The sequence below is a fragment of the Sminthopsis crassicaudata genome, chromosome 5 (assembly GCF_048593235.1).
Source record: "Sminthopsis crassicaudata isolate SCR6 chromosome 5, ASM4859323v1, whole genome shotgun sequence".
Lineage (NCBI taxonomy): Eukaryota > Metazoa > Chordata > Mammalia > Dasyuromorphia > Dasyuridae > Sminthopsis > Sminthopsis crassicaudata.
Genome location: NC_133621.1, coordinates 39943122 through 39956561, shown reverse-complemented (window position 1 = coordinate 39956561; position 13440 = coordinate 39943122). Strand labels below are relative to the sequence as shown.

General features: G+C 42.4%; 1 protein-coding gene across 1 annotated transcript in view; it reads left to right on the top strand.

Annotated features, from left to right (window-relative positions):
• The window catches only part of LIMD1 (LIM domain containing 1), a 73176-nt gene extending 65459 nt beyond the window's left edge, over nt 1–7717 (top strand). The window contains exons 4-8 of the mRNA XM_074271332.1: nt 1706–1768; nt 3132–3262; nt 4723–4774; nt 5768–5836; nt 7439–7717. Coding sequence (XP_074127433.1) covers nt 1706–1768; nt 3132–3262; nt 4723–4774; nt 5768–5836; nt 7439–7576 — 453 coding nt within the window. The 3' untranslated portion in view covers nt 7577–7717. The remainder of the gene's footprint in view (nt 1–1705; nt 1769–3131; nt 3263–4722; nt 4775–5767; nt 5837–7438) is intronic.
• The last annotated feature ends 5723 nt before the right edge of the window (nt 7718–13440 follow it).

Sequence of the window (13440 nt, the reverse complement as noted above, 5' to 3'; positions counted from 1 at the left end):
GCTTTTCATTAGAACTTTAATTATCCTAATATGGTTCATGTGATAGGAATACTTACAAAGTAACATTTACAAATTTGTAATTGTAAAATTTACAAATTGTAAGTAAAAAGTTACAAAGAACATTAGATTTTTAAGTCAGAGGACCTGGATTCAAATGCTGGCAAATTATTAAACCTTCCTGGGTCTTATTTTTCCCATCTGAAAATGAGATCACATCAGTTCTAAATCCTCTCAGCTTTCCCTTCCTTTGGAAACATTTTGGCAAAGTCAGAAACTCCAGTTCTTTCACCCTTCCTGATGTATGAGGGTCATTATAAGGATCAAATTGGACAAAGTATATCAACTTACCTATAAACCTCACATGTAGCAGCTGCCGTCCTTGTCCTGGATCTCCCAGCAGAGGCAGGATTAGAACTCACATCTCCTAACTCCCCTCCTGTTCAATAAGGGAGGAGCATCTTAATATCCCTGTGATGTCAGAACAAGAGGGATGTCCCAGCCCCATTGCCTTTAGGCAGCAGCTTGGGCTGAGACACCGTTCTAGGTGAATGGTTACCCCTTGGAACAGGTGCAGGTTGGAAACCTTACCCTGTGGTATCCCTCTCTCATGTTAAACCTGAGCCTTATTAACAGCAGTTCGGCTTACGCAGGCTGGGCAGCCCACGTGGTGTCTCTTCAGAAAAAGCACTCTCTTCTCTACTGTAGATTAGTCAAATGGACGTAATTTTTTTTCAAGAGGGATATGAGATAATGAGCAAATGTCCTTATTCTGAGAAAATTTTAAGTGAGAGGTAATGTGAAGCAGTGGATAGAATGCTGAACTTTGGAGCCAGGAAAATGGGTTTTAATCCTACTTTTAATACTTACTAGCTGGGTCAGAGCAAGTCATTAAAAGCTCTCCATGCCTCCGTTTCCCCATCTGTAAAATAGGTATGATATGTCAATAAGTACTTACCTCTTAGAGTAGAAATGTTCAGTGAAATCATAAATATATATACATATATATGTGTGTATATTTACATATATGTGTGTATGTATACATATATACACACACACATACATATATATTTAAATTGTCAAACATTCAAAGTTCTGTGTCTGTATTTTTGTTTCTTTTTACCATTCCTGTGATTTCATTGGAAGTCCCAAGTGAGGTGAAAATAGCCTGTACTCTATGGCCTCCAGAGAGCAGGAATAGTAGTCTTAAAGATTTGCCCTGATCATTCAAACCATCATGACTTTACCCAGTGGCTTATCTCAGTCTCATTCCAAGCCCCCTGGGTGTCCAGATGGAGATTGCCCAGATGCACTTTATCCAGATGCACAAATGTACATTCAAACTGTTAACATATGATAAGTATGTGGCCCAGGTGAGATTTGAACTCATGCTTTCATGGCTCCAAATCTGATTCTCCTTACACTATGCCATACTGCTTCTAGATAGTATTGTTAAATTTAAACATTGTGCTGCTGAACATTTTATGAAGGCAAGTTTCTTTCATGGAGTCTTTTTTTTTTTTTTTGCAAGGTAATCAGGATCACAGCGGATAAGTGGATCCAAATTCAGGTCCTGCTGACTTCAGGACCAATCAATGCCTTATCCATTGCTGCCTCTAAATATCTATTTTCAGATAGCCCCTCCCCATACCAATTCACTCTTCCAATCCTAGTGTGGACCTAACTCTGTTTTCTCTTTCCCTTGCAGTATTCTGGTTTCCAGCAATCTGCCGACAGGTGTTTTGTATGTGGACACTTGATAATGGATATGGTGAGTAGTGACAGATCAAAAAGGATGATCATGTTTGGGAGGAACGTCCCCCGGGGCCAAAAATACAGAAGTGAAGGAGGTCATCCACCCTTGACTTCTTATCACAACCGTTTCCACTGAAACTGCAAAATACAATGAGTCTTATTAGCTAAAACAGAGCCCTGGGCATCTGCCTTTTATCAGAGTCCAGCAGTCCTGAGTGGTGACGTCTACACAGACATTTCCCAGGTAGTCTCAGTTTGTTCTTTGTCCTTCATTTTTGAAGAGTTTCCAAAGGCATTATGGGTGATATCTTGACCTGTTCATGAATTAGATTTAATTTGGAATCTGAGGAAGAAAATAAACATATATAATTAAGCATTTGGATTCCATTTGCATTTCATTAAAACTTTGAGTATTTTTCACATGGAAGCAGTGGACTGTGGCCTTTCCCCTGGTAATTATGCTTTTAAGAGCTCTAACCTGGTAGGTTATGTTATAAGCTTCTGAGCGTAGGGATGCTTTTAGTACCCAGTACCTGTCACATATTAGGTGCTTAAGAAGTATTTGCTCCTTTCACAGATGATCAAACCAAGGCCTTGGAGGTTAAGTGCCTTTGCCTACGATCAGAGACAATACATTTCAGAGGGGGAGCTTGAACTCAGATCCTCTGACTTGAGAATCTTTCAGCAGAAGGGAGTGAATAAAGCAGTTAATGAAGAGATGAGCACTTTTAGGGTAGAGCATATTACTCTGTGGATTCGGATGGGTATCAGGTGTCATCCTAACCTCTGGGACATGACTGTCCAGTCAAGACTTTCCATAAACAGTCAGTCTCAAAGGCAAAAGTGACTTGTGTATATTAAAAATCCAAATTCTTTATTGGGAGCTACATTCTATTATCCTGATTGTTGATGAATAATGTCATTTCTTTAAAGGAACAATTTGCAAATTTGTGCCCCTTCCTGTGATTCTCCTGAGCTTTTTATAGATTTTCCGTATCATATGTTACTAATCTGGTCCCAGAACAGCTGCATAATATCATTGTTCAGATTGCAGAAGTGATTTCTTCTTGAAACAAGAGATCTAACAGTAAAACTACAAAGGTCATTCAACTTCAGGGTTCTTTGAGAAGTCTGGGTCTCACTGGAGACAGTCCCCTCACATGCCTTTCAGGCCCCCCTGTTTGGACAGCTCGGCCTTCCATTCCCTTCCCTCCCCCACTCTTCCTCAGAGTGACCCCCAAAGACAGGGGTCCCACGGATTGTGACTGCTCATTGTATCTCATTCCATCATTCTGTCTCATCTTGCTCAAGCTCACCTCTCTAGTCCTTAACAAGCCCCCTCATTTCCCCTTTCTCCATCTCCCTCTTATTTCTCCTAGATCCTGCAGGCCCTAGGAAAGTCGTATCACCCAGGCTGTTTCCGCTGTGTGATCTGTAACGAGTGTCTGGATGGGGTGCCATTCACCGTAGACACGGAGAACAAGATCTACTGTGTCCGAGATTACCACAAGTAAGGACCTGGTGGGGAATGACTGAGCATGAAGGAAGTTGGTCTCGGCAAGGAGAGAGATGGGACCGAGCTCAGCATTTAGAGTGCACTGTCAGGCTGATCCTGTCTATTGGCCAATTTAAAAAAACGTATTTTATATATACTATATAAAAATAATATTCTACTTTTTCCCAATTACATGTAAAACAATTTTAACATTTGTTTTTAAAATATTTTGAATTTCCCCACTCCTTCCCTATTGAGAAGATTAAGCAATTTGATATAGATTATATATGTACTGTATTGACTCATCTTTGGGGTATGAAGCAAGGGGAGAAAGAGCTCTCTGTGGAGCATATGATCATTGTCTTCAAATATGCGAACGGCAGTCCCGTGGCCCGGGGATTAGACTTGTTTACTTCCAGAAGGCAGGACCAGGTCAATGAATGAACTTGTTAGGAATGAGCAGTTTAAGCTTGACGGCATGGGAAGACTTCCCCATGGTGGAAGCTGTGGACTGGTAGAATGGACCACTTCCAAAGGTGGTAAGGGGAGGGGGGAATCTTCAAGCAGAGCCCACTTACTGCCTGCGTTATAGCAGGAGATTTCTTTTGGTTGATTTCTGAGATCTGGGTTGGAGTAGACCACCCATGTATTCCAACTTTCAGATTTTGAGATCACTCGTCCAACCTTCTGTCCTGACCTTAACCAAACTTCCTCTGGTCTGGTTTGTGTATCTTTATCCCCCAGGAATTGTGCTGTTCCTGTAAATGATGTCACCTGAGAGCCATATAACCAGAAAAGAAGTGAGGTTACTCATTTATTCAGAGCAAAGAGTAATAACCAAGTCACAAAGAGTGCCCCATTGAGCCCAACATCAAAAGCAGTGATTCTCAGATCTTTATTCTATTAACAATTATTGAGACTCTGTCCAAGGGGTTTTCATTTATGGGGGTTCTACTTATGGATATTTACCATATTAGGAATAGAAGCTAATTGTGAATTTGGAGACCCTCTGAAAGGGTTTCAGAGACCCCCAGGATTCTCTGAACCATCCTTTGAGAACCACCGATCTAAAAGAAGGCTCCCACCCCACTGGGTAAGACCCTAAATGGAAGAGTTCCTGGAGGAGTTAGACAAAAAGAAATTTCAATCAAAAGAACCCACATGGATGAGACCAAGGAGTGATTGTGAAATGTGGCAGGTTGTTCACTCACTGACTTGCACCAAGGGGACAGCCCCATTTTAGACAAAATAAAAGGGGACTGAGGAATTTATAGTTGGACAGAAGGTCTACGTCTACCAGACACTTGGGGAGCAATCCCAGGAGCACAGGAGAGAGGGTGAAATCGGGGAGCTTCTCTCCACAGGTGCAGGAGTGAGAGGTCGGATAGTGTGGGTGCTGCTCATTGGTCAGGCTGTAGGAAGGATCCTCGGTCCTTCATCTGCCATTACCATGTCCTGCATCTTGTGTTTTTTAGGGTATTGGCGCCCAAGTGTGCGGCGTGTGGACTCCCTATTCTTCCATCTGAGGTAAGATACATATAGAAAAGGAGCAGTTTGGTAGCAAGGGGACCGGGGGTCTGTGTTCACATCCAGCCTCAGACACTTCCTAGTTGTGTGAACTCTGTCGGCCTCAGTTTCCTCATCTGTAAAATGAGCTGGAAAAGGAAATGACCAACCGCTCCAGTGTCTTTGCCAGGAAAACCCCAAATGGGATCACAAAGAATTGGACATGACTGAAATGAACCCAGCCTTGAAGAGGAGGCAAATGTAATCCACTCTCCAGCCTTCCTCCAAAGTCTTCCTGGATGTGAAGGTCTCCATAAAGCTCAACTGTTTTTCTTCCTCTAAGCTTTCTCCTCATCTCTTCTTCTTAAAACACATGAAACCTAACTTTGTGATAAATATAATGTTGGTGCCCCCAAGAGGCTTGAATAGAGGGTTCCTTTCTCCTCCTAGCTTTTCTTCCCCACCCTGGAATATTTTACTTTTCCACCAGCCCAGGAACGAGACCATGGGAAGCAGCCCAACTGTAGGAAGAGTTTTGCCTCTTAGATTAAATCAAATTCTTCTCCTTGATATTCATGCCCAGTTTACTACAAATAAGTAAAAGAGGAAAAAAGGAATTTTTACCCCTCAGATCAAATCAAATTCTTCTCCTTGATATTCATGCCCAGTTTATTATAAGTAAAAGAGAGGAAAAGGAACTGAAGAGAGCATAAAATCATCATTATTATTATTCTTTTTAAGAGCCCCAGCTACCTTTGTTCTTACTCTCCTCCCACTCAAATGGACAAAAGGTCCATTTGAAACAGGGCTACAGGTCACTTCCTCTTCTAGCCTCTAGTTTTCAAGGGAAAGTAATGTCGTTTTTCCTCTTATAAGTATGTTCACAGCCCATTTGTTTGTGAGCCCGGGATTCCTCCCAGGAGGAAAATGCCTCCTTCCTCCCCACGTCTACGTGCACCTCTGCTCCGCCATTATTCCTGTCTCTGATATTCATTCTTACTCTTTCTGATGCAGGGCTCTGATGAAACCATCCGTGTTGTGTCAATGGACAAAGATTATCATGTGGAGTGTTATCACTGCGAGGTAGGTCAGCCACTTTTGGGGGAAGGGCCAGGGAGCCTGAAATAAAATAAACAAGCAGGGGGGGAGAAAATGTCCCCTCCCTGCCCCAATCAATAAATTCTGGCTAGTGTGGCCAGCAGGAAACAGGAGGCAAAAGGAACGAATGTTTGCGGTGGGGAAGATGTTGCTTCCTCTGCCAGCTCACGGGTCTGAAACTCGCCATTGTCCTTAGTGTACTCGAGCCCTGCGGTCCCTGTGTTCTGAACACCAGGGCCGGCTGGAGTGCTGCTCCTGGGCTGGGTCGGCTGGGTCTCGGGTTTCAGATCGTGTTTGTGGGTCCGGTTTCTGAGGGAGATGATTTTGAAACCTTGTGTGATCTGGAGAACCACAGTCCTCTCTACCCCAAGTCTCCATGTTTTCATGACAGGTGGGTCAGATATTACAACACTGTCCTGAGATTAACAAAGGAAAAAATGCTAAAAAAAACAGCCTGGTTCCCCATCTAGTGCCAAAGGTCAAGCATGTCCAGCCAGTCTCTGAAGCACACTTAAAGTCTCTCCGTGACACAAGACGTACTGGTGAAAGGAATAGCAACGGAAATCATATATAAGTATACACACATTCATACATACATACATACATACATACATACATATATATATATATGAATCTTGTTAAAGATTCACATCTACCCTGGGAAATGTGTATTTGCAGAGGATTCCCATCTTAATAGATGTGAAAATTGGACTTGGGAAGATATTGTTCCCATTTTATGGATGTGAAATCTGAAGCTTTGGCAGATATGATTCTAATGATGTAAATGTGAAACCTGAAGAGAGGTTAAATGACATACATGGTGACAGAGATACCCAAGGTGTCACAGGTGGAGCTGGAAGCTCCCTCTCTCTGTTTCCCAGTCCTGGGCTCTATCCGCTGCCCTCCACTGTCCCAGGCATTGGAAGACTGTTTTATTCTCTAAGTAATGGGTATCAATCCTTCGGGGGTAGCCTTCCCAGCTGGAAGAATGCATTTTTCAAAGGCCAGCTAAATCAGCTGTGGCCAGATTCAATAGCTCTTTGTAGTATCAGTCAAGGAAAATCAAATGATATAATAATGTGCCTGGTACATAAGAAGGCACTTAATGAATTTCTTCCATTTCTCCCTTCCTCCCTCCCTCCCTCCCTTCCTTCCTTCCTTCCTTCCTTCTTTTCTTTCTTTCCTTTTTCTTCCTTCTTTCCTTTCTTCTTTTCTTCCTTTCTCTCCTCCTTCCTTTCTTTTCCCCTTCCTTCCCTCTTACCTCCTTTCTTTTTTTTTTAAGATTTTATTATAATTTAGGAAACACCAAAAAAGAACATTTCCATATACAAAGTAGAATTTTTAAAAGGAGAATTAGCTTGCTTTTCTTTTTTCAAGTATATAATCAGTCCAACTTGTTGCTTTCCAAGTTGTCCTGCTTATCTGTCTCCTTCTGAAAACTGCTCCAGTCTCTTCTGTGCATTGTTTTTAATGGACTTTGTCCTGGTTCTCCCACTAGGCTCCCAGGTTAGGAAGCTATGGAGAGTAAATCAAAGGTTTTTCAGTCTCCTCCACTCTCCCACTAAATTGCACACCTTGACCTTTTAGGATTGTGGAATGGAACTCAACGATGAAGACGGCCACCGATGCTACCCTCTGGAAGATCACTTGCTCTGTCACGCCTGCCATCTGAAGCACATTGAGAAGGGGGCCACCTCGGTGGGCACCCACCAGCATCCCTATTAGTCCAGCTTGGACAGAACCAGTTTCTGTTTCCCTGCATCAGCTTCAGGGAATGTTTAATCAGCCAATCATGATTCTATTTTCAGAGACTGGGGTGTGCTTGCGTTTGGGGGAGAAGGGAGGTGATAAAGGAAACGGATGCATGTCTGTGTGTGTGTGTGTGTGTGTGTGTGTGTGTGTGTGTGTGTGTTTGGTTTTGTTTTCCCTTGGCCAGGAAAGTGAAACATTATCCATTCTGGTACCTTTATGTTCCAAGTGCCTTCCTCTATACTCAGGAGGTCTTCAGATTACTTGGGGAAATGCAGCGTTATAAAGGCACAGGGGAGGTGATCGCTGAAAGCACAATTAGCTATCCTGAGTCCTGCCTACTGAGGATATTGTGCACTGATTCATGTTGAGCCCATTTTAAGATCTCACTCCATTCCCCACTCAGGATACCCACAATCTGATAAGAAACCTCCACAGCCTTTCTTTTTCCTTAGGAAAATAATAACTATGTACAAAGCACCCTTCAGGTCTTCCTTTTGCCCCAGAAATGAGATTTTAGATCTTCTTTAATAATCTCTGAAAATGGTCGTTGCGTTACAGAGAGATAGTCCCTTCTTTTTCATTGTTGATGTAGGTGACATAGGTGACATTTACGTTGGTGATATAGGAAGGCTTTGCCAACAGTGTCAAACTACAACCAGGTTTTCAAGGACGGCGTCCTTGGAAGTATTTTATCTTCAGAGTCGTTGTTTTGGCCTGGACCCATGTTTTCTGGTGAGAAAACATCCTTTACCAGTACACTTGTGCCCCTGCTATGCTCTTTGGATTTAGAGAATTTCCTGGGGATACTTAATCTTTACATGACTTGCTCAGGCTCAGACAGCCAGGATGTGTATTCTGTGCCAGCCTCTTAATGCTTTTACTGGCACCAAAATCTGTATTTCTCCTCTTACATAGTAAATGCTTTGATGACCTTCCTTTCCTCAGCTCCCTTCCCTCAACCTCCCAGGAGGCAGGGGATCCATAGGGGAGATCCTGTTCCTACCTGGAGAATTTTCCTACCAAATCTTCCACGGGAGAAGGGCAGCCACCACTCAGCTCATGCTACGTCTTCAGGATAGGCCCTGGAGCTCCAAGACTCCCCTTGCTATGAAATGGATATTGGCAGGAGAATGGGAGAGTGTGTCCTGAACACATGGACTACCTTTTCCTTTACTTGGCTGCCATTTTGATATTGGTAATATACAGGGATCCAGAGTCAGGCTAAGAAATAACATCTTAATTTTTTTTTTCTGGAAAGTCAGATTTCTGGGAAACAAGCTCCCCATCTTCTTGGAGGAGAGGTATTTAAATCAAGCAAGTTATTTCAGACACAAAGGCTCCAATACCCAGTGCCATAGATTCAGAGGACCACCATTTAGTGGACAGAGCCATTCTCTTACACTCGGTGTTTGCTGTCTCAAACACTTGCGAGCTGTGTGACTGACCCTTGGCAAGCCACTTCTCCACAACCTGCCTCAGTTTCCTCATACGAGTTGAATTTGATGACTTACAAAGTCCTTTACAGTTCTAAATCTATGAGCTTTAGCTTTGAGGAAAGCAGCAGAAGGGACACTTTATATAACTGCTTTCTTAGATTATGGATGGTTCCTTAAAAAACACAAAAGCTTTCCTAATATATCCTAAAAAGATTTGGGCTTACACCAGAGTCCCCTGCTTTGTCCTCTTAGCTGTTTACATTGTATCTGTTGGGGTTTGAAGGACCAAAAAAGGATGGGGTTCCAGACCAGTGCTGCAAGGTGTCTCAAAAGAATTTGCAGGCTTGGACAAATCAAGGGGCTAGGTTCATTTTAATTATAATGCCTGTTACAATGGGCCAAGTTCCAAAAGAATGTAGCAAAGATGCAAGAACAAGAAGATAAATTTATAGGAAAAAGTTAAAGAGACAAGTGCTTCATGCTGATTTTATGACTTTGAGGAGAGGTTTGGGAAGTGCCTCATTATTGTCTGAGAAACTTTGTTATCACTGACAGCCAGCAATGTTTATAGAACTATGGCACTCCTAAGGCCCGAGGACCTCAGGGTTATTGCTACATCCTCCCCAAAAGCTAGGGGAAGAAACAGATAATTCTATTACTTCCAAGGCCCGTAGCCTCAGGATGACTGCTTCCTTTCTCCCAGAAGCTGTACCCATGGATATTCACTAGCACTTTTTTACATAGGCCAGTCTCTAGTTCACTGGCAGATGCACTCTTACGTAGATGGATATTTGTGCCATATTCGAGTTCACCGTCTTTTATAGTTTAATTACATTCCCCAAAGAGCAACCTAAGAAACAGCTAAGTGTGGGTAAGATTTCAATAGCATTTACTCTAGAATGGAACTGAACCATTCTTTGGACGCCTACTGCTAATACCATCCAGTGGAAGCAACAACAAAACCCTAAAAGTGTCTTTTATTTTTTGGACACACCCTGCAGCGAAAGTAGATCCCAGCGCCAGTTCTGGCCCAGCCCACTTTCAGACCCTGTCAAGAAGGAGGAGGTTCTAGGGCCCTGCCAGAGCCTCTTGGACTGGATTTCTGGGCTCCAGCTCAAGCAGGGGAAGGAACTTGGAAAGTTGGGGTTGTTCTAGCAGGACTTGGGGCCCAGTTTTGTAGGCTCTAGTGTCCCAAAATGTTTCCTGGCCTTTGTACCTCCTGCTGATTTTTATTTCACTTCCTGGGGTTGTCTGATAGGTCGTAGGTGGGCTCCAAAGCCTGATCAATTGGGTTTTACTTTCTTATCAAAACAGCTGGATTTTATTCAGACTGGCCTGGCCTGTTTTTCGGGTTCCTTCTGCACCCTGGCTGGGTTCTGGCCTAGTAGGCCACTGGATCACAGACTTAAGAGTCAGCACAGCTTCTTCCAATATCCTCATTGTGTAGAGAAAAAACTCGATGATTTGTCCAAAGGGACCTATTTCTCGAGGACAACTAGAACTGAGCCCAATCAGCCAGTAACTATGGATCAATTAAGGGGTGCTCTAAACACTGGGGAGAACATACAGAGGAAAAGCAAAACTAGTGCCCGCCCTAAAGGAGCTTACATTCTAACTGAAGGGGCCACGGATCCATCAAAGATGCCCACGCTCAGAGTCCGGACCAGGGTGGTCGGTTTGGGTGGTCCCTCTAACTAGCTAAGGCGGGTAATTTCTGTGTCATCCCTCTCCCCTCCAGAGCCATTCAACTCAATCTAATGAGCCATACTGACACATTTGAGGGAGAAGTCCTGCAAACTCTGCTCTAGTTCAGGAAGGCTAACTGGCTATGCAGGTTGGCCGGAAGGCTTTTGTTCCTCTTCCAATCAGAATGTAGTTTGTCCAGTTGAGTAGGTCATTATTCACTGAAAGCACGTGATTTGTGTGTTTTTGATGAACCAGTAATTCAGTAAACAAAAGGGAGAATCGGACAGTCAGTATTTATTAAGCATCTACTGTATGCCAGGTCCTATGTAGATTAACGTTTTGTTCCTCTTCCAATCAGAATGTAGTTTGTCCAGTTGAGTAGGTCATTATTCACTGAAAGCATGTGATTTGTGTGTTTTTGATGAACCAGTAATTCAGTAAACAAAAGGGAGAATCGGACAGTCAGTATTTATTAAGCATCTACTGTATGCCAGGTCCTATGTAGATTAACGTTTTGTTCCTCTTCCAATCAGAATGTAGTTTGTCCAGTTGAGTAGGTCATTATTCACTGAAAGCACGTGATTTGTGTTTTTTTGATGAACCAGTAATTCAGTAAACAAAAGGGAGAATGGGACAGTCAGTATTTATTAAGCACCTACTGTATGCCAGGTCCTATGCAGGTTAGCATTTTGTCCCTCTTCCAATCAGAATGTAGTTTGCCCAGTTGAGTAGGTCATTCTTCACTGAAAGCAGGTGATTTGTGTGTTTTTGATGAAAGAATAACTCAGTAAATAAGTCAGAGTTGGCCAGTCAAGAAGTATTTTTAAAATGCCTACTATATGCCAGGTTCAGTCTATATACATACAAACATTAATATATATGTATAAATGTTACATATACACATTTATATATAACATTTATACATATATTTACACACACATGTTCCTTGTGCATTTCTATATGCAAATATGTGTACACACACAACACCTAAAATTGAACAATTGCATTGTACACAGGTGTATGTTCACATATGCTCTCACATACAAATAATATGGTAATTATCTGACTCATGTATAAATAGCAAATAAAAGGGAGGCTGCTGCCATCTCTGTGACTTTAGACAAGACCCCCCCCAAAGCCCCTCCTAGTTTTAAGTCTGATCCTCTGATCTCTGTCTTTACAGTCTGGTATCAACGTTGATATTTTGAAAAGTCAAGTGAACCTTAAGGTTTTGCCTGGTTATTCCTATATGTATTTTCCATTTAAATTACGTAGACAGATTCTTCACTTCCTTTGCTCCATTAGAGCTTGTTGCCATCTCTCAGTCTGCTTATTTCTTAGTTTGAGGCATTTAAAAATGATGTGGAATCAAATCACGTTAATTCTCACAGTGAAGATCATTTAATTATTGTTTACTGAAGCCGAATCCTACTCTTGGAAGTTGACTAACATTTCCTATTAAATGGAGCCTTGCTAGCATCTAAATGTCGAAGCTCGGTCCTTCCAGATCTTTTCTCTTTATCCCCTTGCATTGTAAGTATTAACATTTCCAGCACTCCGCGCTTGAGTCCCTGCAGTAGTTCACTGATGAATGTGGAGATCTGGGCTCAGAATTATTGCTGGAATAAACAGGAGCGGAGGCTTCTTTCTGCAGGCCGGGGACGAGTGAGATTTGATCTTCTCTTCAGGTCCATTTCTTTTCTCCCAGGCTTTTCTCCTTGGATATTTTAGTACTGAGGGAAAAAATGGCAATTAACAGGGATTTTAGAACCTGGCCAAATCACTGGCCATTACTAGAGTGACTGGTGAAACACAGTGATGTACTGAATGTAATTTGTGTTTCTTTCATCCTCACATGTGTACAGACAGAATGAGACCTGAAGTCTAATGGTCCCCTAGGACAGAACTTGATAAAAACTGATAAAAAGGCTGTAGCCTTGTCCGTAAACAAAAGTCTATTTTCCTCCTTTCTTTGTGCAGGCACAAGTCCCAAAATGCCATCCATGAAATCCAAGGTTATCCTAGAACATCTGAAGTCATTCTCCAGCAAAATCTTTAAAAAAAAAAAAAAGTCAGAATGAAGGGGAAGCAGGAGGAAGCATTTATTAAATATCTTCTGTCTGTCAGGCACTAATGCTAGGCTCTTTATACATATCATCTCATTTGAGAGGCAGTATTTTTGACATCCCTTTTTCCCCCGAGGCAGAACTTGGCAGAGTTGGGGCGGAAGACTTTCTATATTGAGTAGGAAAAGCTCACTGTGAGAGGAAGTATTTTCCTCAGTGTTTATCTTTTGTTCTATTATTACAGTATGATTCAAACTATTGTAAAATAACAAGTATGAATTGTAGAATCCTAAAGTACTAACCCACTTTGTTATTGTTGATTTTCTAGCACATGTATTGTCCCTTCCTGCAGAAGATTGCCCTTTGTAGGGGGATTTAGGCAGGCCCATCTTGGGCCTGGACTCTCATAGGAATAGCTTATATTTTCAAGGTGTCTTTCATGAATTCCACTGGTCCCCTTCCTTGCCATAGGTTCCCCAAGGGTCAGCTTATAAACTTTAAGATCTTTTTTTCTCCCTCCCTTTTCCTGATGGCCAAGGGAGTGAGGCGACCCAATACCTCCACCTACAGATGCTGAGTGTGATGGATTGAGGACAGCTGTTGTTAATGTGTTCAGAAGGCTCGCGAGCTCTGATGACTTTTGAATATT